At 39.5% G+C, this 21,211-nt stretch overlaps 1 protein-coding gene and 2 long non-coding RNA genes across 3 annotated transcripts; 1 reads left to right on the top strand and 2 right to left on the bottom strand.

Annotated features, from left to right (window-relative positions):
* Positions 1 to 6,240: 6,240 nt before the first annotated feature.
* LOC124389899 (tubulin beta chain-like) lies at positions 6,241 to 11,488 on the bottom strand. The gene is made up of 4 exons (XM_046855476.1): positions 11,379 to 11,488; positions 8,197 to 8,305; positions 7,567 to 7,677; positions 6,241 to 7,373 (listed from the first exon to the last, which is right to left on the bottom strand). Exons 1-4 carry the CDS (start codon positions 11,433 to 11,435, stop codon positions 6,319 to 6,321), a joined length of 1,332 nt encoding a protein of 443 aa, XP_046711432.1. The 5' UTR covers positions 11,436 to 11,488; the 3' UTR covers positions 6,241 to 6,318.
* Positions 11,489 to 18,036: 6,548 nt separating this feature from the next.
* On the top strand, positions 18,037 to 19,094 carry LOC124389900. The gene is made up of 3 exons (XR_006926653.1): positions 18,037 to 18,510; positions 18,621 to 18,733; positions 18,966 to 19,094. It is a non-coding gene; the product is annotated as an uncharacterized LOC124389900 (long non-coding RNA).
* Positions 18,896 to 20,813, bottom strand: LOC124389901. Its single transcript, XR_006926654.1, has 2 exons — positions 19,960 to 20,813; positions 18,896 to 19,740 (listed from the first exon to the last, which is right to left on the bottom strand). It is a non-coding gene; the product is annotated as an uncharacterized LOC124389901 (long non-coding RNA).
* Positions 20,814 to 21,211: the final 398 nt, after the last annotated feature.

Below are 21,211 nucleotides of genomic sequence, written 5' to 3'. Positions count from 1 at the left end.
ATTATAACAATAAAACCATAATTCAGGGTATTTATGTATAAAAATATACTTAGGCCACATATTGAGTAACTATATTTAATTTTGACATTGTAAAGCTTATAGTGGCTGCATGGTGAGTACATGAGGGATTTCTCCTTTGAACAAATTCCCTCATGCTGGGTTGTTTCTGTTAAATAAATAAATAAATAATAAATCATTTAAGTATGCAATGTGATGCAATTTGTGTAAATCAACATTTGTATTGTATTTTGCAGATGGCGAATTGACAACTATGCTTAAAAAAAATCTATATAAAATAAAATTCAACATTTTGAAGTAGCTTTTTTTATTACACAGACATTTTTGTTCAGTTGTAAAGATAAGCATCTAGAATATATAATATAATTTTGTAGAGTATTTAAATGATATATGCATAAATTAATTGAAAACAAGCATTTGAATGTAGTAAAGCTGCAGTTAATCACGTTCGAAAACAAGTCAACTGTTGTAGTAGACAAATGCTAAAAAGAGGAGAGAATGGATGCAGAAACGCAGCAGGCTAATAGGCTTGATTGAAAAAAAAGAAAAAAAAATATGCATAATGCATCACCCGCTAAACTCTGGATCGCGATGGACAGGTTAACACAGAAAAACGCTACAGAATGAAAAATTGAGAAAACTGAGGGAGGAGGAGAAGATTTAGGCCGAAGTATCATGGTATGGTACTGTGCGAGATTTAATAATTCGTTTCATTAAACAAATAGTTTTCCCTAAAGTGCTCTAAACGGCCGCTATGTAGAAGTTGTTTTTCTAAAAAAGAAAAATTATATTTTTTACATTATGCTATTTAATGTTATTGATCACTGTGATGTCAAAGCTTCAGGCTTTATTCCCACAGAAACAAAGTCAGACCATTAAATGGCAGTGTCCAAAGTTACAGTAAAAACACACTCTTACTGTCTAGGCAACACCTTTTTTCTTGTTTGTCAATATACACAATCTTATTTGTTTTTACTTGACAACAGGAATATTATCTGCTACCGTTAGCCCAAAGATTTACAAGGCTTTCACAGTATAATGATTTAATTGCGGAAAATAACTCTAATTTTTATTTAAAATAATAATCAGTATGTGTGGCACGTAGTTCTGTTTCCAAGTCTATAAGGACATCAATGGAACTACTGACCACAAATGAGACTCATGCGTTTTTACACATGCACACACATTAGGTACTTACTGTGGATATACTGAGTATATCAGTGGTACAAATCAAAAAGTAATGAATAATTAATAAACAAAAAAGCAATAATGTGAATGTAAAATGTGAGATATATATATATATATATATATATATATATATATATATATATATATATATATAGATAGATAGCGTTGGGTCGGACGATGGGTCGCACCACGTGGCATTTGTACGTGCCGGGGTACTTTTTCTCCACAGCTTGCTTCCTCTTCATGAGCTATTTCTCTTGCACTTCTAGCTGCAGCATGATCGCGCTTAGCTCCATGTACAGGTTGTTCGCCCTCTCCAACTTCTTATAATGCTCTCGAATGTCCAGTGCAGTATTCAAATACTTGCGTACATCCCAACATCAATATAAATGGGAACATTTATAGAATGTATGTGTATTTGTAAATGTGTGAGTAATCATAACCAAATGGTGATTTAGAAACCTGCCAAAAAATTATTTGTCCTTTCTTAATATATGCATTAATGTTTGTGTATGCATAAGTCCAGAAGTCCATATGTGTGTGTGTGTGTGTGTGTGTACATGTGTGTTTGTGTGGATGAGTGCAAATGTGTAGGTGAAACGGGTCACTGAGATCAGAAACAAAAGTGTATAGTCCAGTGTATGTGAGTGTTAAAGTCCCCTTCTTCTTCTTCATTCAGCTTCTCCCATTAAGGGTCGCCAATGCATATCATCCTTCTCCATACCCCCGTCCTCTACATCTGCCTCTTTCAAACCAAGTACCTGCATGTCTTCCTTCACCACATCCATGAAACTCATTTACTCCAAAATGTCCTACATGCGCTGTCTCCAAAAACTAATTTCTAATCTTGTCCATCATCACTCCCAACAAAAACCTTAACATCTTCAGCTCTGCTACCTTCAGCTCCACCTCCTGTCTTTTACTCAATGCCACTGTCTCTAAACCATACAACATCACAGGTCTCACCACAGTCCTATAAACTTTCCCTTTCATTCTTACAGATACCCTTCCATCACAAATCACTCCTGTCACTCTTCACTTCTCTAACACACTATCCATTACTTTGCATTGTTGACCCCAGGTACATAAATTCCTCCACCTTCTCCACCTCTTCTCCCTGCAACCGCACCACTCCACTGCCCTCCCTCTTATTCACACACATGTACTCTGTCTTACTACCACTAACTTTCATTCCCCTTCTCAACAGTGCGTACCTTCACCTCTCCAGGCTTTTCTTAACCTGCTCCCTACTCTCACCACAATTCACAATATCATCCACAAACATCATAGTCAATGGAGAATTCTGTCTGACCTCGTCCGTCAACCTGTCAATCACCACTGCAAACAGAAAAGGGCTCAGAGCCAATCCTTGATGCAGCAGTACAAATATCAGCAGGATGTTCAGTGTCATGTCCTGTGTCACGTTCAAACTTTTCAGCAGCAGCCTGAACTGGAGGTTCTGATAACTTTCCCGCCACTGGTGTTTTCTCTTCTTGATCATGAATGTCTTCAATGTCACCCATTGTTGCTTCACAGGGTTGCACCCATGGCACTCTGGTAATCCACTAGTAGTGATTCAGACGAAGAGGTACTGCCTTCAACTTGTACTGCTGTTGGATTAGCCCTCACTTCTGTGTAAAGGCCTCTCTCTTAGGCTCATTCCACTTCCTTCTGTACACGCTGGTAGACTTCATCACCTGGAACAATGTGAATCTTTTTCTTGCACCAGCTCCTTTCTTTTTTCCTGTAAATAGATAGACTTATGTATTGCAGTTAATTGCTGCATACAAGCTTTAAGCTCCATCTTCAACTGCTGAAGTGAAGGCCCTCTTAATAAAAAGGCACAGGCATTGGTCGACCAGTTATCATTTCATCCAGCTTTAAATGCATGCGATAGGACGTTAGTGCAAGCAGCAAAGCATCAACCCTGTCTAGTTTAGTACGATCACAGATTTTGTTAAGCATAGCTTTCAAAGTACCATTTACTCGCTCTACCATCCCCTGAGATTATGGATGGTGCACACACCCTAGCCTCTGCTTTATCCTAAGTTGCTGCAACAGTTTTCACTTTTCTGAATAAAGTGTGATCCAGTATCTGAACTTATCTCTGATGGTATGCTAAACCTAGGAATCACTTCTTTTGTTAAAAAAAAACCCCACTGTTCCTGCTTCCTGGTCTGCAGTCGGCACTGCCTCTACCCATTTGCTAAGTCGATCAATGATCAACATATCTCTTGCCTTGCACTCGCTTAATCATATCTACAAAATCAATAACTAGCATATGACCAATTGGAATAAAATGTCTTTTTCCCTGACATTGTTCTGGACACATAAATCACATATATATAAAACATTTCAAATACCGGTGGAAATTGGGCTACTGTTGGCCGAAGGAGGAGAAGGAGAGGAGGAAGACGTCCACAGAGACGGCAGGAAAAGGAGAAGTGTAGGAGAGTAGAGGTTAGGGTTGGTACTTGATGTTGGCACTATGACTGGTAAAGGGAGAGAGGTAGCTGATATGATGAAGAGGAGAAAAGTAGATATTTTGTGTGTTCTGGAGACCAAGTGGAAAGGGAGTAAGGCCAGGAACATTGGAGGTGAGTTTGAACTGTACTATCATGGTGTGGATGGAAAGAGAAATGGTGTAGGGGTGATTCTGAAGGAAGAGTACAGTAAGAGTGTATTGGAGGTGAAGAGAGTTTCTGATAGGGTGATGAACGTGTAGCTGGAAGTTGAAGAGATGATGATAATTGTCATCAGTGCCTATGCTCCACAAGTCGGCTGTGAGATGGAGGAGAAGGAAAGATTCTGGAGTGAATTAGATGAAGTGGTAGATGGTGTACCTAGAAATTAAGAGCAGCGATTAGGAGGATGAAGAGTGGAAAGTCGGTTGGACCAGATGACATACAGGTAGAAGCATGGAGATGTTTAGGAGAGATGGCAGTGGAGTTTTTACCCAGATTGTTTAACAAGATTCTGGAAGGTGGGAGGATGCCTGAGGAATGGAGAAGGAGTGTGCTGGTACCGATCTTTAAGAATAAGGGAGATGTGCAGACCTGCAGTAACTACAGGGGAATAAAGTTGATCAGTCACACAATAAAGTTATGGGAAAGAGTATTGGAAGCCAGGCTAAGAGAAGAGGTGACCATCTGTGAGCAACAGTATGGTTTCATGCAGAGAAAGAGCACCACAGATGCCTTATTTGCTTTAAGAATGTTGATGGAGAAGTATAGAGAAGGTCAGAAGGAGTTGCATTGTGTATTTGTGGATTTAGAGAAAGCTTACGACAGGGCCTCAAGAGAGGAGTTGTGGTACTGTATGAGGAAGTCAGGTGAGTCGGAGAAGTATGTGAGGGTGGTGCAGGACATCTATGAGGACAGTGTGACAGCAGTGAAGTGTGCAGTAGGAATGACATACTGGTTCAAGGTGAAGGTCGGACTGCATCAAGGATCGGCCCTGAGCCCTTTCCTGTTTGCAGTGGTGATAGACAGGTTGACGGACGAGGTCAGATAGGAGTTTTCCTGGACTATGAGGTTTGCGGATGATATTGTGATTTGTGGTGAGAGCAGTGAGCAGGTTGAGAAGAGCCTGGAAAGCTGGAGGTATGCGCCAGAGAGAAGGGGAATGAAAGTCAGTAGGACTAAGACAAAGTACATGTGTGTGAATGAGAGGGAGGGCAGTGGAGTGGTGCAATTGCAGGGAAAAGAGGTGGAGAAGGTGGTGGAGTTCAGGTACCTGGGGTCAACAGTGCAAAGTAATGCGGAGGGTGTTAGGGAAGTAAAGAAAAGAGTGCAGGCAGGGTGGAATGAGTAGAGAAGAGCTAAAGATGTTGAGGTTTTCGTTGGGAGTGACGAGGATGGACAAGATTAGAAATGAGTTTATTAGAGGGACAGCACATGTGGACGTTTTGGTGACAAGGTGAGGGAGGCGAGATTAAGATGGTTTGGACGTGTGCAGAGGAGGGACATGAGTTATATTGGTAGGAGAATGCTGAGGATGGAGCCATCAGGAAGGAGGAAAAGAGGAGGGCCAAGGTTTATGGATGTGGTGAGGAAAGACATGCAGGTAGTTGGTGTGAAAGAGGCAGATGTAGAGGACAGGGTGGTATGGAGACGGATGATCTGCTGTGGCGACCCTTAATGGGAGCAGCCGAAAGAAGAAGGTCGCTCGTATCTTTGTTTGCTCGTACAATAGGGTTTTACCGTATTAGCTTCTAGTACCTTTTATTTCTAGCTAAGAAGTCAATTTCTTTGAAACATACTGACCACTGCAGACCAGAAACACCCCACAAGAATTGCAGTTTTGAAGATGCTCTGACCCAGTCATCTATCAATCACGATTTGGCCCCTCAATTTCGCTCGAATCCTTAAGCTTGACCATTTTTTACTGCCTCCAACATGAATTTTAAGGACAAAATGTTTTTGCCTAATATATACCACCCACTAACAGGTGCCATGATAAAAAGATACTGTTATTCACTTTAATGTCATTTAAAGTCATTTAGAAATGTGGCAGTCCATGTGTAATGTCCCTGTAAAGTGGAAGCATGAGATCAGTTAAATAACCCACCTTAAGATTAAGAAGTGGATCAGGAACAGAAGGCATGATGCAGGTTAATGGCTGTGATGGGCCTGATGATGCAGCTTCTGTAGACTCTTGCTCAGTGCTCTCTGGCAGAATGGTAATTGTTGTATCCACAGTTAATACCGATCTGGCCCCAAAATCTAAATGTAAAAATAGAATGATTTTAATAAGTTTTTTCTAACGAGTGTATAAAACCTTTGCAAAAGTCACTTAAACACTCCAAAAAGGTGGTTAGAAGTAAGCACAGTGCATCATCTTCACTTAAAGTGTGCTTTGGTGATCTGTGTTGAAACACAGATCTCAGTGGTCAGAAGCCGAAGAGTTAAAATAGATAAGATCAAACATTCAGAAATGGTCCCATTTGTCCAAGATTTTATTACATTCAAGGACAAGGATTAATTATTAGCATTAATCAGACCTAGAAACTGGAACATAGAATCTGAGAAACAATTTATTAAAATAGATTTTATTAATTAACTTTGTTAATTAAAGCTTAAAAGGACAGTGGTGAAGGGAAAATATGTATATTTAAGCTTGCTCTTCTTCCTCCTCAAGCTCTCCTTCATCTTCAGCACTTGCTTCCTGGTACTGCTGGTACTCTGACACCAGGTCATTCATGTTGCTCTCAGCCTCACAGAACTCCATCTCATCCATACCCTCCGCTGTGTACCAGTGCATGAAAGCCTTGCGTCTGAACATGGATGAAAACTGCTCAGAGATTCGCTTGAACAGCTCCTGAATAGCGGTGCTGTTCCCGATGAAGGTGCCGGACATTTTTAGGCCACGGGGTGGAATGTCGCACACGGCTGTCTTTACATTGTTGGGGATCCATTCGACAAATTGGCTGCTGTTCTTGGTTTGCATGTTGAGCATCTGCTCATCCACCTCCTTCATGGACATGCGGCCACGGAAAATGGCAGCCACCGTGAGATAGCGGCCATGACGTGGGTCGCAAGCGGCCATCATGTTCTTGGCATCAAACATCTGCTGAGATATTTCAGCCACAGTGAGAGCACGGTACTGCTGGCTCCCCCTGCTGGTCAGAGGGGCAAAACCAGGCATAAAGAAGTGCAGACGAGGGAAGGGTACCATGTTGACAGCCAGCTTACGAAGGTCAGCATTAAGCTGCCCAGGGAACCTCAGACATGTTGTGACCCCACTCATGGTGGCACAGACCAAGTGGTTGAGGTCACCATATGTTGGTGTTGTGAGCTTCAGGGTGCGGAAACAGATGTCATACAGGGCTTCATTGTCAATGCAGAATGTCTCGTCTGTGTTTTCTACCAGCTGATGGACAGACAGGGTGGCATTGTAAGGCTCCACCACTGTATCTGAGACTTTGGGTGAGGGGACAATGCTGAAGGTATTCATAATGCGGTCCGGGTACTCCTCTCGGATTTTGCTGATAATCAGAGTGCCCATGCCGGACCCAGTACCTCCACCCAGGGAGTGAGCGAGCTGAAAGCCCTGCAGGCAGTCGCAGTTCTCAGCCTCCCTACGCACCACATCCAAGACAGAGTCCAACAACTCAGCACCTTCTGTGTAGTAGCCCTTGGCCCAGTTATTACCAGCACCAGTCTTACCTGTGGAAAGGAAACAATGACTATCATGCAAACACTGTTACAGCTGACAGGAAACAGCAGACAAATCTCAATGCACACTGTCAGAATAAACCCAAATTTTACTGCAAGAGAGACCATCAGATTTACTAGTTTGCCTCTATACATTATAAAAAAAGAAACTGTATGAACCATTAGAATGGTATGTATTAATTACCAAAAACAAAGTTGTCAGGCCTGAAAATTTGTCCGAATGGTCCAGATCTCAAAGAGTCCATGGTACCTGGCTCCAAATCCACCAACACAGCACGGGGGACATATTTACCACCTGTCAAATTGAAAGTAGACCGACATAATAATCCCAAAGGGGAATTGAAATGTTATAGAAGAATATTAAGCATGGATTAAAACCACACACACACACACGTAATTTGTTTTTTTTTTTAGAAAAATCTATTGCTGAATTTGCATACAAGGATCTGTGAAAACACACTGTACAGTGTTTTCTTTACGTTTTAGTTTCAAATGATCCCAAACTTTGTCGTTTTCTTTGGCCTGAATCTATAGAAGCCCGTTTCCCCCACATAAATAATAATAAAAAAAAATTTTTATTTCTAATTCTGACCCCTCCTCGCAATTCCAACTTTTTTCACCAACGCAATTAAGACTGTTTTTTAGCAGGTGGTGCATGAGTAATAATGGTGAAACAGAATGGTCCATGTGTAGTTAAAGGGACTAAACAAGCATCGAGGAAAATAATTTGTGATTTGAATTTTTGTATTTGAAATACATACATCGTTTCAGCCCTAATATTTAACATACATATAACTCAGAAAAAGAAACTCACCTGAAGCTTCATTGTAGTAGACATTAATTCTTTTTAGCTGATGGTCACTGCTGCCATAGTAACTTCCTGTTGGATCAATGCCATGTTCTTCACTAATGACTTCCCAGAACTGAGGGTCAAAAATAATTGTAGAATTTAAATTTAAGTTTTCCCTCACACAGAAAACTTAAGGAAAATGCTTAACATTGCATTAAGCATATTAGAAAAAAACAAACATATAATTATTTTGTACAGATATTCCATAATTCTAATTATTTTAGATCCTTGTCGCCCTGTTTTTGAATACAGCCGCTTTCACATGGTCGCACAGTTGCTTACAACCAATCTCAATCTGTATACCCATCTATACACTGTACATGAAACATGAAATAAATGCTTATATACTAGCCATAGTTACAAAATAGTTAGAAACAAATAATTATTTGACATATATCATTCAATAACACAAACACAAACACACACCATCTACCATAATTTCTGGACTATTAAGCGCACCCAAATATAAGCCGCACCCACTGAATTTGACAAAGATGTTTATTTTGAACATAAACACGCCGCACCTGTCTATAAGCCGCAGGTGTCTACATTGAAACTAATGAACTTTACACAGGCTTTAATGAAAGACAGTGTCTGTTGCACGGCTTGTGTCTAAACAATAGCCTACCAAGAAAGTCATTGTTCACTGTCTTCCTCCTTCCTTTCACAACAATTTCTCTCGGGAGTTTTTCTTTTGGCTTCGCCGTGCGTTTAAAAATCACCATCGGTGGATCTTTTCTTCCGATGCCAGGCAGCTCAGAACACAGGTGAAGTGCGTTTTTTCATGTCCGGTTGTTTTCAGCGTGACGAATGATTCGCATTTCCTGTAGACAGTCCGAGTGAGCGGCAGGTCAAAAGTCAGAGGAACCGACCGATTTAGTGGGAGCGCATCTGATTTAATATAAAGAGTTTCATTGGTTCACCTAAACTCGTTCTGCAATTTCATTGGTCTAATGTTATGGGGCTCAGTTTTTTGGCTTGAAGTTTGTGAAACCAGGAAAAACCCAGGAAAAATCCATATATTAGCCGCTTCATTGTTTAAGGTTCAAAGCGGCACACACACCTACATACACTACACACCACACACACACATCATCTAGGGCATTGGTTCCCAACCTTTTTTTTACCCAGAAGATCCCCATTTTATCCTTGAAACATTTTAACGACACTCATGATCCCCTAGTGCAGGGGTGGCCAACCCACGGCTCTCTTTGGCTGGTTTCATGCGGCTCTTACGTTCATATCAAAGTCTGTGTTTTTTTTAATGAGCGTGTTCGCTTCGCTTTAGTTCAATACGGTATTTTTAAGACTTAAATGAGCTTGCCCCTACTGGGGAAACGTTGCGGTACAGTATATTCATCTCACGCGCATGCGCATTTGACGAAAATACCGTATTGAACTCAAGCGAAGTGAACACGCACATAAAAAAAACACAAAGTCTGTGTTTTCTACCCTGAAACACATGAAATCGAAGCATCGATCTGTTCTGACTGACACCCATGTGAAAGAATAGCTTCCAGTGGCAACAACGGAATACGAGGCAGATTTGAAGGGGATTGTTCAAGGCAAGGAATGCCAAAAGTCCCACTAAGTAACATGCATAGTAAAAGAAAAACGCTATTGTAAATTATTATATTTTTGTTTGTGGACTTGGTTAAACTGAGAGTTTGTGTGTGTGAGACAGTGCACACAATGTTCATTGTTGAAAATGACTGTCCTGTGGTCTTAGAACTGTAGGAGTCAATTTCTGTCATTATGTTGATGTGTGACATTTACAATAAATCTGGCTGAGCAGGTGTGTGCGTGCGTGCGTGCGTGCGTGAGTGTGCGTGCGTGCGTGCGTGTGCGCGACCCCTAATATTAGACTGCTGACGACCCGCGACCCCCTCCCCTCCTCCCCCTCCTTTCTCCTCTCTGTGTTTTCCTCCAGCAGCTTGTGAGGATTTGCGATTTGGTTACAGACTGACAGAGTTCAAACAAAAAGGAACACAATCTCTAAGCCAGGCTATTTTATTAACAAATTAAAAACAAATACATCCCATAACTGTGAAATGCTTACAGACAGAATACGAACAAGCTGTCTGTGACACGCATACAGCGTTGGCTGGCGCCTTGGAACAATTATAATTATAACTTTGCATTCAAAAACGCCTAATGTGATGGATGGGCGCTGTGCGCGGAGCAAAGCAGGTGCAATTTTGGAGATCGCCACCCGCAGATCATCTTCCACGTTAAGCCGTGACCTGTGTTTATTCTTAATGTAAGTCAGCGCGGAGAATGTCTTTTCGCATAAATACGTTGAGCCAAATTGCATGAGTACATCCAACGCGGCTTTCGACAACTGTGGATATTCCAGCGCGACAGAAACCCAGAACTCATCGAGCGTCTTGCCGTCAAATGCCGTTCTTAGGGTTCGATCGGTTGAAAGTTCTATCAGCGCATCTTCCATATCTGACGCCAGATGATTTGCCGTGGTTACATTGAATGGTGACCTTATCCAGTCATATTGGTCGAGAGCGTCTCCTTCAGGGAAATACTTATGAAAGTGATCCAAAAGGGACTGAAGGTGAGCCGTAATAGACCCCTTGATGCTGTTAACACTGAGTGCATTTTCCTCCACGAATTCTTCCAGTTCAGAAAACGTCTATGCGTCCCATTTCCACTCTCTCTCTCCAACGCACCAGCTTTCTCGCAAATGCCTGCACTTTATCATTAAGGTACAAGATGTTTGTGTTTTCACCTTGCAGGGACACATTAAGTCCGTTGAGTTTTTCAAAAATACATGTAAAAAATACGTAATTAATCGGAGCAAACAAAGTTTTATTTCCAGTTTATTTTAATTATCCCAAATTTATACTCGCATCATTACAACCTTTTTAACATATAAATAAATAAATAAATAAATAAATAAATAAATAAATAAAAATAAAATTAAGTTTCGGGAAATCATCTTGCGACCCCCCGCCCTCCACTCCGCGACCCCCACTTTGGGAACTGCTGTGTTAGAGGAAAGGATGGGTGATGTTCATGTGTGCCCATGTGTATGATGTGGCTCTTTGCGGTAACACAGTAAAAAAAATGTGACTCTCGGTCTCTGACTGGTTGGCCACCCCTGATCTAGTGTTTAAAAAGCTTTAACTTCTTACCTTGGCACCAATTTGGTTGCCGCACTGTCCTGCTTGCAAATGAATAATTTCTCTCATTTTGTACGCTGTTGACCGAAGAAGCAAATGAAATACAACTTGCTCGAATCGGTTTCAGCGACAAATGAGCCATTACGTCAAAGCAGCTATTTATACACTCTGGTTAAATCGCCCATGTTTACGTCATAGGCCCGCCTCCCGAAAGAATTTATTGGTGGAGACTTGTCACGAGACTATTGGCTGTAAGTACGTAAACTCGCTTCTGATTGGCTGATGTATTTACCAAAGTTGTAAGGGAATATTTTGTAATACAGTAAAACCCCGTTGTACGATCATAATTCGTTCTTGAAAATTGCTCGTAGGTCCATTTGCTCATACGTTCGAACTAGTTTTCCCCCTAAAGAATGAATGTAAAAGCGATGTAATCCGTTCAGAGATCTCATTCAATCGCTTATTTCTGCACTTAAAAGTATTTGTAGACTACTTTAACAAATAAATACACTGCAAATTACTGTATAATAATTTAACACTTACCCATGTGGTAGTGGTTGACTGCGAGTGTGAGACGCACAACACGCTCGTAACCTTCTCGGTTTCCATGGTAATTTACTTTCGTTTTTCACAGCACCATCACTGATATGCGAGTGTGAGACGCGCACCATGCTCGTAACCTCCTCGGTTTCCATGGTAATTCTATTTACTTTAGTTTTCACAGCACCATCACTGATTCTCTTGGAAGACATTTTTCAAGATTTCTAGTGAAATAAAAATATTAAACTAAAAAAAGTTAAGTTTTTGCTGCACTGAACAATGAGAGCGACCGAGTGATACGTCATCAACTAAGCGACTGATGCTTCCCTCAGCCGAAAGCGGGGGAACCGTGGGTTTGCTTGTGAATTAGGGTAACATTTTGCAAGCAAGGTCGCTCGTATCTCCGTTTGCTGTACAGTAAAACCCCGTTGGACGAGCATAATTCGTTCTTGAAAATTGCTCGTAGGTCCATTTGCTCGAACAAATGTCCCCATAGGAATTAATGTAAATGCGATTCGATCTCTTATTTCTGCACTTAAAAATTATCTGCAGCATATTTTAATAAACAGATACACCACAATTGACCGTACTGTAAACATAATTTAACACTTACCCATGTGGTAGTGGTTGATTGCGAGTGTGAGACGCACAACACGCTCGTAACCTTCTCGGTTTCCATGGTAATTTACTTTCGTTTTTCACAGCACCATCACTGATATGCGAGTGTGAGACGCGCACCATGCTCGTAACCTCCTCGGTTTCCATGGTAATTCTATTTACTTTAGTTTTCACAGCACCATCACTGATTCTCTTGGAAGACATTTTTCAAGATTTCTAGTGAAATAAAAATATTAAACTAAAAAAAGTTAAGTTTTTGCTGCACTGAACAATGAGAGCGACCGAGTGATACGTCATCAACTAAGCGACTGATGCTTCCCTCAGCCGAAAGCGGGGGAACCGTGGGTTTGCTTGTGAATTAGGGTAACATTTTGCAAGCAAGGTCGCTCGTATCTCCGTTTGCTGTACAGTAAAACCCCGTTGGACGAGCATAATTCGTTCTTGAAAATTGCTCGTAGGTCCATTTGCTCGAACAAATGTCCCCATAGGAATTAATGTAAATGCGATTCGATCTCTTATTTCTGCACTTAAAAATTATCTGCAGCATATTTTAATAAACAGATACACCACAATTGACCGTACTGTAAACATAATTTAACACTTACCCATGTGGTAGTGGTTGATTGCGAGTGTGAGACGCACAACACGCTCGTAACCTTCTCGGTTTCCATGGTAATTTACTTTCGTTTTCACAGCACCATCACTGATTTTCTTGGAAGACATTTTTCAAGATTTCTAGTGAAATAAAAATATATCACAAAAAAAAAGTTACGTTTTTGCTGCACTGAACAATAAGAGCTCGTATCTCCGTTTGCTCGTACAAAAGGGGTTTTACTGTATACAGTCGTCCCCCTTCTATTAAGGTAGTTACGTGCCAAAACTGCTCTTATTTTGTGTTTTTATTTGATTAGGTGATACTGGAGAAACTGAAGCTCCTGTAATTTTTCATACGGATTACATAATCAGAGAATATTTGTATTCAATGTGAATTGGTTTATTGAAAAAAAAAGACTTTCATGATTTCTATACAAATACTTATTATGTGTGTGAGGCAAATATTCACTATGATTCAGGGTGTTTTATTTGTGTGTCTGTGAAGAGAGGAGACAGAGATGGCAGAACCCTGTCTGTTTTATTGTTATTATGATTGTGTACAAATAAATGTTAACCCTTTACATATTCGGATGAAGTATTGCTCTAATCCAGGGGTGTCAAACTCAAATTCACAGTGGGCCAAAATTAAAAACTGGGACGACTAAACTAAACTAATAAACTCAATATTTATTGACAAATTGACTGCAATTGTGCATGTTCTCCGTCTCTCTATATGGATAATGTAAAATCTTTTCATATGGAAACAAACTTTAGTTTTGCATAAACATTGAATCTGGAACAACCAAAGTTTAATATTATAAACACATGAGAAATTAAATTGGAAATAAAACACACATCAGCGGTATTCGTATCTTATTATGTTCTCTCTCTATCTATAGACTTTTTAATTCCTTTTTAATGTAAACCTTTTTTTCACAGGGCAACAACAAAACAACCAAAAAATAATAATTTTCTTCAATTAAAAAAAAAACAATCTTTCAACCATTAACAGTGCATGCCTTGGAGTAGGAAAAGTGCATAAAGACCAAATTAATTCAAGCTCAGTTTTTACACACTGATTTACTCTAAACTCATGTCTCCTCAGGATAGAGTGAAGGTGTTCATCAGTGAGACTCCTGAGTGGTGTTTTGTTCATCTTCATTAAAGAGAACAGTTACACACACACACACACACACAGTATTGGGGGTAACGCGTTACAAGTAATAATATTACTTTTCTCGAGTAACGAGTAAAGTAGCGCATTACTTTATAAATGTACACATTAATATCTGAGTTACTTTAAAAAAAAATGCTAGTTACTTTTCAGTTAAATTATTTTGCATAAAAAATTAATACTGAATTAAAATGAACGTAGTCACTTAGAATCGCGCACTCATACGTGCAACAGAAGCTGGTCAGAAGCGGAGATGGCAAACCAGAGCATTACATTACTGCGGTGGAAGTATTCTTATTATTTTGAAATAGTCGAGGAAAAGGAGAAAGGAATAAGGGTTAAGTGTAGATTATGTGTTGGTGAAAAGCTCTTGTCAACTGCAACAAATACCACTTCGAAAAAAAAAAAAAACATCTGCATGCAAAGCACAGCACTACAGATGTGTGTGTGTGTGTGTGTGTGTGTGTGTGTGTGTGTGTGTGTGTGTGTAATGTTGAATATATGGAAATGGAGACAGAAATATAGAAAACTTTTGCCGACTTTCCACCACTGCAGCTCTATGGACTGCTCAGAATAAAAGTTTTCCGTGGAGACACATGTACGATGCCATCGCAGCGGAGATAGAGAGCAAATTCACAGCTCATTTGCTCTTTGTGGGAAGATAAACTGCCACGGTCACTGATAATAGCGCGAACTTTGTAAAAGCGTTCAGAATGTTTCAAGCTGATGATGAAGCAGAGAATGATGTAGACGAGGACGAGGTCATATTTACGGAATTGCACGAAGTTTTGTAAGATGACAGCGAAAGGTATGTTCTCCCTCCACATCACCGGTGTGCAGCCCACACGTCTTTTGCCCTAATATAACTTATTTCTTAATGGCAATTATCTATATTACACCTGTTACACCTGTAAGGCGTGAAAGAGATACAAGTAACTCACAAGTAATATAACGCGTTACTTTCCATAAAAAAAGTAACTAAGTAACGTAATTAGTTACTTTTTTGGGGAGTAACTCAATATTGTAATGCGTTCTTTTTAAAAGTAATGTTGCCCAACACTGCACACAGATATGTGCTGGTAAACACAGAGATTTGAGCAGCTTGGGCACGGAGTTGGAGCAGTGTGTCGGGGAGGAAACATGGAAACTGCAGCACACACAGAGTCGTGCTTTGACTTGAGCGTGTCTCTACACTGGAGTTCAATCAGCTCCATTTGGAGGTTGGTTGGTGCGCTTCCCACGTCAACCACAAACGGATTACTGAGCAGTTCAAATCTGCATTTCTGGGCTTTAAAGTCGGTGAATCTCAGGGTAAATTCAGCGCTGAGTAGGCGGAGTTTTTCAGCGGTCTCGACTGACGCGCCAACTCAATAACAAAGCATTCTGGGATTTGTAGTATTAGCGGTGTATGCGCTATATACTGGCGGGCCAGCTATAATACACATTTGATATGATCTCGCGGGCCAAATATAATTACACCTGAGTTTGACACCCCTGCGCTTATCTGTACAATCAAAAAAAGAGTAATTTAAGTTCGTTTCAGCGTTACAAGGAAAAAAATGCCACAAAACGCAGAAACGCTGGTGCGTTTGTCGACCCCCAAGAGGGATACTTGTGTCTATCATGGAGGATTTTGGTGCTGATTTGAGACTTGGCGCATCAGTAAAAGAAATATTTAATGATTAAATATTATTTTTCGGTGGAGCTTATTTATTTATTTTTTTTATATCTGAACAAAGAAAAGACATTGTGAATAAACGTGTGTTGTGCTGAAGGTTTTAATTCCGCCTCTTTTATATTTATTTATTTATATATCTTTATTTTCATAAAAAAATGGTCAAACAGAAATGCTCGCTGCATTGATCACGCGTTAATAAAACCAGTGCATTATGTGCATTTTGACAGCCCTAATTGATATATTAACACAACGCGAATTATGTATTGTTACCCAATACATGTATACAGGCTAAATATCCACAATAATGAACACAAGAAGAGAAAAGATGATGATGATGATGATGATCAGGAATGTCTCTGTTCTCAGTCATGTTTACATCACTGACTCCCTCTGTCTCATCCACATTAACCCATAACTCCTTGTTGCATTCTGACTGCTCATTGTTTGCTTCATAAACTAGTATACATCTGTGGTGTGTGAGAGCCAGAAGTGATACACCAGTGGTAGATTAAAAAAGCTGCACAATGACAAGAAATAGGCTGATGGTCTGAAACATTAGTGTATTTTCAATTATTGATTAAAGTCGTTTTACTGTACACTTTTAGTTCAAATTAAATGGAAAATTAAAGACAAATTGTAAACGTATTTATTATGTTTTTTTAACAAACTTATAAAGGAACGTGTTTAATGAGTGTTTGAATATGAGACATGATAAAAATGCACTGCTGTTTGGAGTGATTCTGTGGTCACTTTTCTCAAAAACTCTACAGTAAAATGACTTGACATTTAATAGAGTAATAGACGGGAACACTCTAAATAAGAACATTTGAAAACATTGAGCAAACCTATAAAGCAAAATGTCTTATAAGTGTTTGAATGTGGAACATTGATTAAAAATGCACTGAGGTTTAGAGTGATTTTGCCTTTACTTTTCTCAAAAACTTTACAGTAAAATGAGTTGAAATTTGATAGTAATAGACAGTGACACTCTAAATATGAATTATTCGAAAAATTGAGCAAACCTATAAAGGAAAATGTTTTATGAGTGTATGAAAATTTATAGAGTGATAGACAAAATCTATCTAACTGACAGATTACATCTATTTTGACGGCGCCCACCACCCATACCGTAAGTGTACGATTAGACGCGCAACACAAGAAAAGTGCGGCTGGTTTGACCGCAGTTGTTTAATAAGGCAAAGCAACGTCGAGTTACTCAACCAACCCAAGGACTGAATACAAACTGTACATTACACAGTTCAGTTGTTAAAAGTTGTTTTTAGCAAGTAACTGTAGCAACAAATAGCTGACTGAGTTGTTCAGGAAATGTCCTGTATGGTCAGAAACACAAGAGACTCCGTTACACTCTCACAACTCCCTCACAGATTCTTCTTTTCCGCTATTCCAAATCACGTTTCTTGCGTTATTGCCTCCAGATCTTATTTAAAGTTTTAGTACATCATTTATAACCTTACATTTCACTCCCTACAATTTAATATAATTCAGTTTGCAATGCGATTTATTGTTAGCATAGACCTACAGACTTAACCGTGTTTGTTATTGTTTACCTTCTCGAAATAGACTACAACATCAGCCAATCAGAAGCGAGTGTGCGTGTTTTCAGACGATAGTCTCGCGACAAGTCTCCAACAATGAAATCTTCTGGGAGGCGGGCGTATGATGTAAACCTGTGGGATTTAACAGACTGTATAACCAAATAGTTGCTCCTACAAAAGGGGTTTTACTGTATACAGTCGTCCCCCTTCTATTACGGTAGTTACGTGCCAAAACTGCTTTTATTTTGTGTTTTCATTTGATTAGGTGATACTGGAGAAACTGAAGCTCCTGTAATTTTTTTCATACGGATTACATAATCAGAGAATATTTGTATTCAATGTGAATTGGTTTATTGAAAAAAAAAAATGACTTTCATGATTTCTTTACAAATACTTATTATATCTGTGAGGCAAATATTCACTATGATTCAGGGTGTTTTATTTGTGTGTCTGTGAAGAGAGGAGACAGAGATGGCAGAACCCGTTACGTAATAATATTACTTTTCTGGGGGGTATTCCAGAAAGCAGGTTATGTGACATACCTGGGTATGTTTAAGGGTAAGTTCGTGGATAACCTCAACTTTCGGTTCCAAAAACGGAGGTAACTTTCTGGTTATGTATGTAACCATAGCAACTGACTCTCTGAAGATAACCTGCTCGGGAGCAGGTTATGTTTCAGTGTAACTTCGGCGTGCCCTTTTGATGAGGATCCTTTGGACGTAGAAGCACAAAATATACGAGTATTTTTCGTCGGGAGAGGGTTATAAGACCAAGTATTGATGTTTGCATACCCTAATGAATATTTGAAAGAGCGTTATCGTTTCTCAAAAGATTCGTTCGTTTATTTAACACGTCTTTTAAAACCGCATATCGCAAATGTGAAAAACCGCGCGGTTCTGCGCTTAGCACAGAAAACATTTTTTGTACAGTGTGGGCGATTAGGGGCATGTGGGAAAGGCGACTGTGTGTAAAGCCGTTCGTACAGTATGTCTGGCACACACATATATATTTAATATTTAGTCATATTATTTATATCTATACATGTATTCATTATGCGCGCACACACTTCATAATTCCATAACTTTCTGTTTCAGGGATTCCAAATGTAATTGGGTGCATTGATGGCACTCACATTCCTATTAAAGCTCCACCAATAAATGAGGGAGACTGTGTTAATAGGAAATCTATTCATAGTATCAATGTGCAGGTAACAACTTAATTTTTTCCCTTCTTAAAAATCATTAAAGTCATTACTTTTTCCACTAACTAGGTAATATGTGAGGCAACCCAAATCATTACCATTGTCGAGGCAAAATGGCCAGGATCTGTGCATGATGCCAGAATTTACCAGACATTTCAGCAGGGCATGTTTTGCTTTATACAATTTTTATTTTTTTTCCTTTTTACTATATTTGTGTTGTACATTTCAATCATTACAGGACAGTACAATGGTTACTTGCTGGGGGACAGAGGATACCCTTGTCTGCCCTATTTAATGACACCCTACTCTGAACCTGAGCCTGGACCACAGACACGGTTTAACCTGGCTCACAGCCGAACACGGGCCAAGGTGGAGATGACTATAGGGATCCTCAAATCTTGGTTTCAGAGTCTGCGTGGGCTCCGGGTTAGTCCAGAGAGGGCATGCAACATTATAGTAGCTTGTGTTGTGCTTCACAATATTGCCACTATAAGAGGAGAGAGCCACCCTCCTTGTATTGAGGAAGATGGCCCAGAGGAACACCTACAGATTTTAGAGGCCAACAGAGACGGAAGACTTTTGAGAGACAGGATCTGTCAAAATCACTTATTAATTTTTTTGCACTGGTCTGCCAGGCAGTGTATTTCTTTATTTCCTGTAAAATTCAATAAAATAATTATTTATATTGCTTTACACATACACACACACACACACACACACACACACACACACACACACACACACACACACACATACCACTTTTAACATGCAACAGATTAATATTCAGACAAGTTCTCACCTTAAGGCGATGCTCCAGTAATTCAATTTCAAGTGCTGCTTTTTTAATGAGAAACCTTTTCTCTTCCATTTGAAACTGTATAAGGTCCCTCTCCATGTCACTTTTTCTTATTTGTTTTTGGAGATGGACCTTATACAGCTCAACAAATCAATTACAACTGTGACAGACTGAGTTCTTTCTGGAGGGTCCAATAATACAATACGTCCATCAGTATCTATAAGAACACACAACCCATTAAATTCTCAATATTATTAAAGAAAATAATACATGAAAAGAGTAAGATGTCAGACTAAGATCACAGTAGCCTATACATCATATGCAGTTAAATAAAATAAGCCTACATAAAAATGTATTTTGTTCAAAAAGCCTTTAAGTGACAGAGATAGTAATTTATTAGGACAAAAAAAATGAAAAATCATAGAGGTAAACTTACATTTCACCATTTTTTCACCATCACTTGTGATGCATGGTGTGTGTGATGAACTGCCCCCTGGAATGCCAGCAACCACTGGTCACCCTTTATTAAGGGACAGAGCCAGCTCCTCAGATGGGGTGAGGGGAGGTGGTGGTGTGCCCACGCCAGTTAGACGGGCTTCAGTCTTCTTTTTATTAGCTACATGACAGAATTAATATTCTAAATCCTGTTATAATAATAGTTCAGTAATTGTGTAATGAAATATGACTTTTTTGCAGAATGTTTTTGTGTTTCATTTTGACTTGGCTTAAAGTTCTTGTGGCTCCAGAAGGATTACAGCTTATTAAATAAGAAATATACATTATTATTTTAAACTAAAAAAATAAATGGCAGGAAAAGTAAATGCTTTCATAGTGATATAACATATTCAAAAGGATGTATAAGTCATACTTCATTATTTTGCATTATAATAAAACGGGAGCCAATTTCAAATTTGTAATTTAATACACTCATGCATTTACTCTGTCCGGTATTTTTTGCCAAGTCAACTCTCTTGCTTTAGCGATGCAGCTGTATTGCTTCTTTTTAATATTATTGGCTTAAACTCCTCATAAGCATTAAAACCTCCAACTCCGCCTCTGTGAAATACGCTGCTCTCTTTTTTTCGCTTTGAGTTTCCATGGTGACTCGTGAAATCGGCGATCCATTGAAAATGTCTTTATACATGCACCGTGCACGCGCATTACCTCTGGGTAACCAGTTGGAGGTTGATTAAACTAACTCTTCTCAGGTGTTTTGGAACCGACATACTCATGGTATGCCTGTTTGGGTTAATCAACCCAGAGGTTATGATTTAGCAAATGGTAAGTTAACCAAGCTTTCTGGAATACCCCCCTGGAGTAACGAGTAAAGTAGCGCGTTATTGTTTAAGTTCTCGAAATAGACTACAACATCAGCCAATCAGAAGCGAGTGTGCATGTTTTAAGATGATAGTCTCGCGACAAGTCTCCATCTTCTGGGAGGCGGGCGTACAGTTGTGTTCAAAATTATTCAACCCCCACTGAAATTGATTGTTTTGGTCGGTTTGACATTGATTATGATCATTCAGTCATCCTGCTTACAATTAAATCAAAGAGGCACGTGTAGGTCAGACAAATATAACATAACATTTATAATGAAATAACCACAAATGTCTTTTCTGAGCTCACATCATTATCAGTTTTATTCAACCCCCAAGTGACATTCAATCTTAGTACTTAGTACAACATCC

This window comes from Silurus meridionalis, chromosome 8 (genome assembly GCF_014805685.1).
Source record: "Silurus meridionalis isolate SWU-2019-XX chromosome 8, ASM1480568v1, whole genome shotgun sequence".
NCBI classification, from domain to species: Eukaryota; Metazoa; Chordata; class Actinopteri; order Siluriformes; family Siluridae; genus Silurus; species Silurus meridionalis.
Note: the sequence above shows the minus strand (reverse complement) of the source record. Positions and strands in the feature narration are given on the sequence as shown.

Coding starts and splice junctions, on each gene's coding strand:
- LOC124389899 (XM_046855476.1), bottom strand. CDS start 11,435: ATGAGAGAAATTATTCATTTGCAAGCAGGACAGTGCGGCAACCAAATT. Junction 8,306..11,378: donor GCAACCAAATTGGTGCCAAG/GTAAGAAGTTAA, acceptor TTTGACCCTCAG/TTCTGGGAAGTCATTAGTGA. Junction 7,678..8,196: donor CTACTACAATGAAGCTTCAG/GTGAGTTTCTTT, acceptor TCAATTTGACAG/GTGGTAAATATGTCCCCCGT.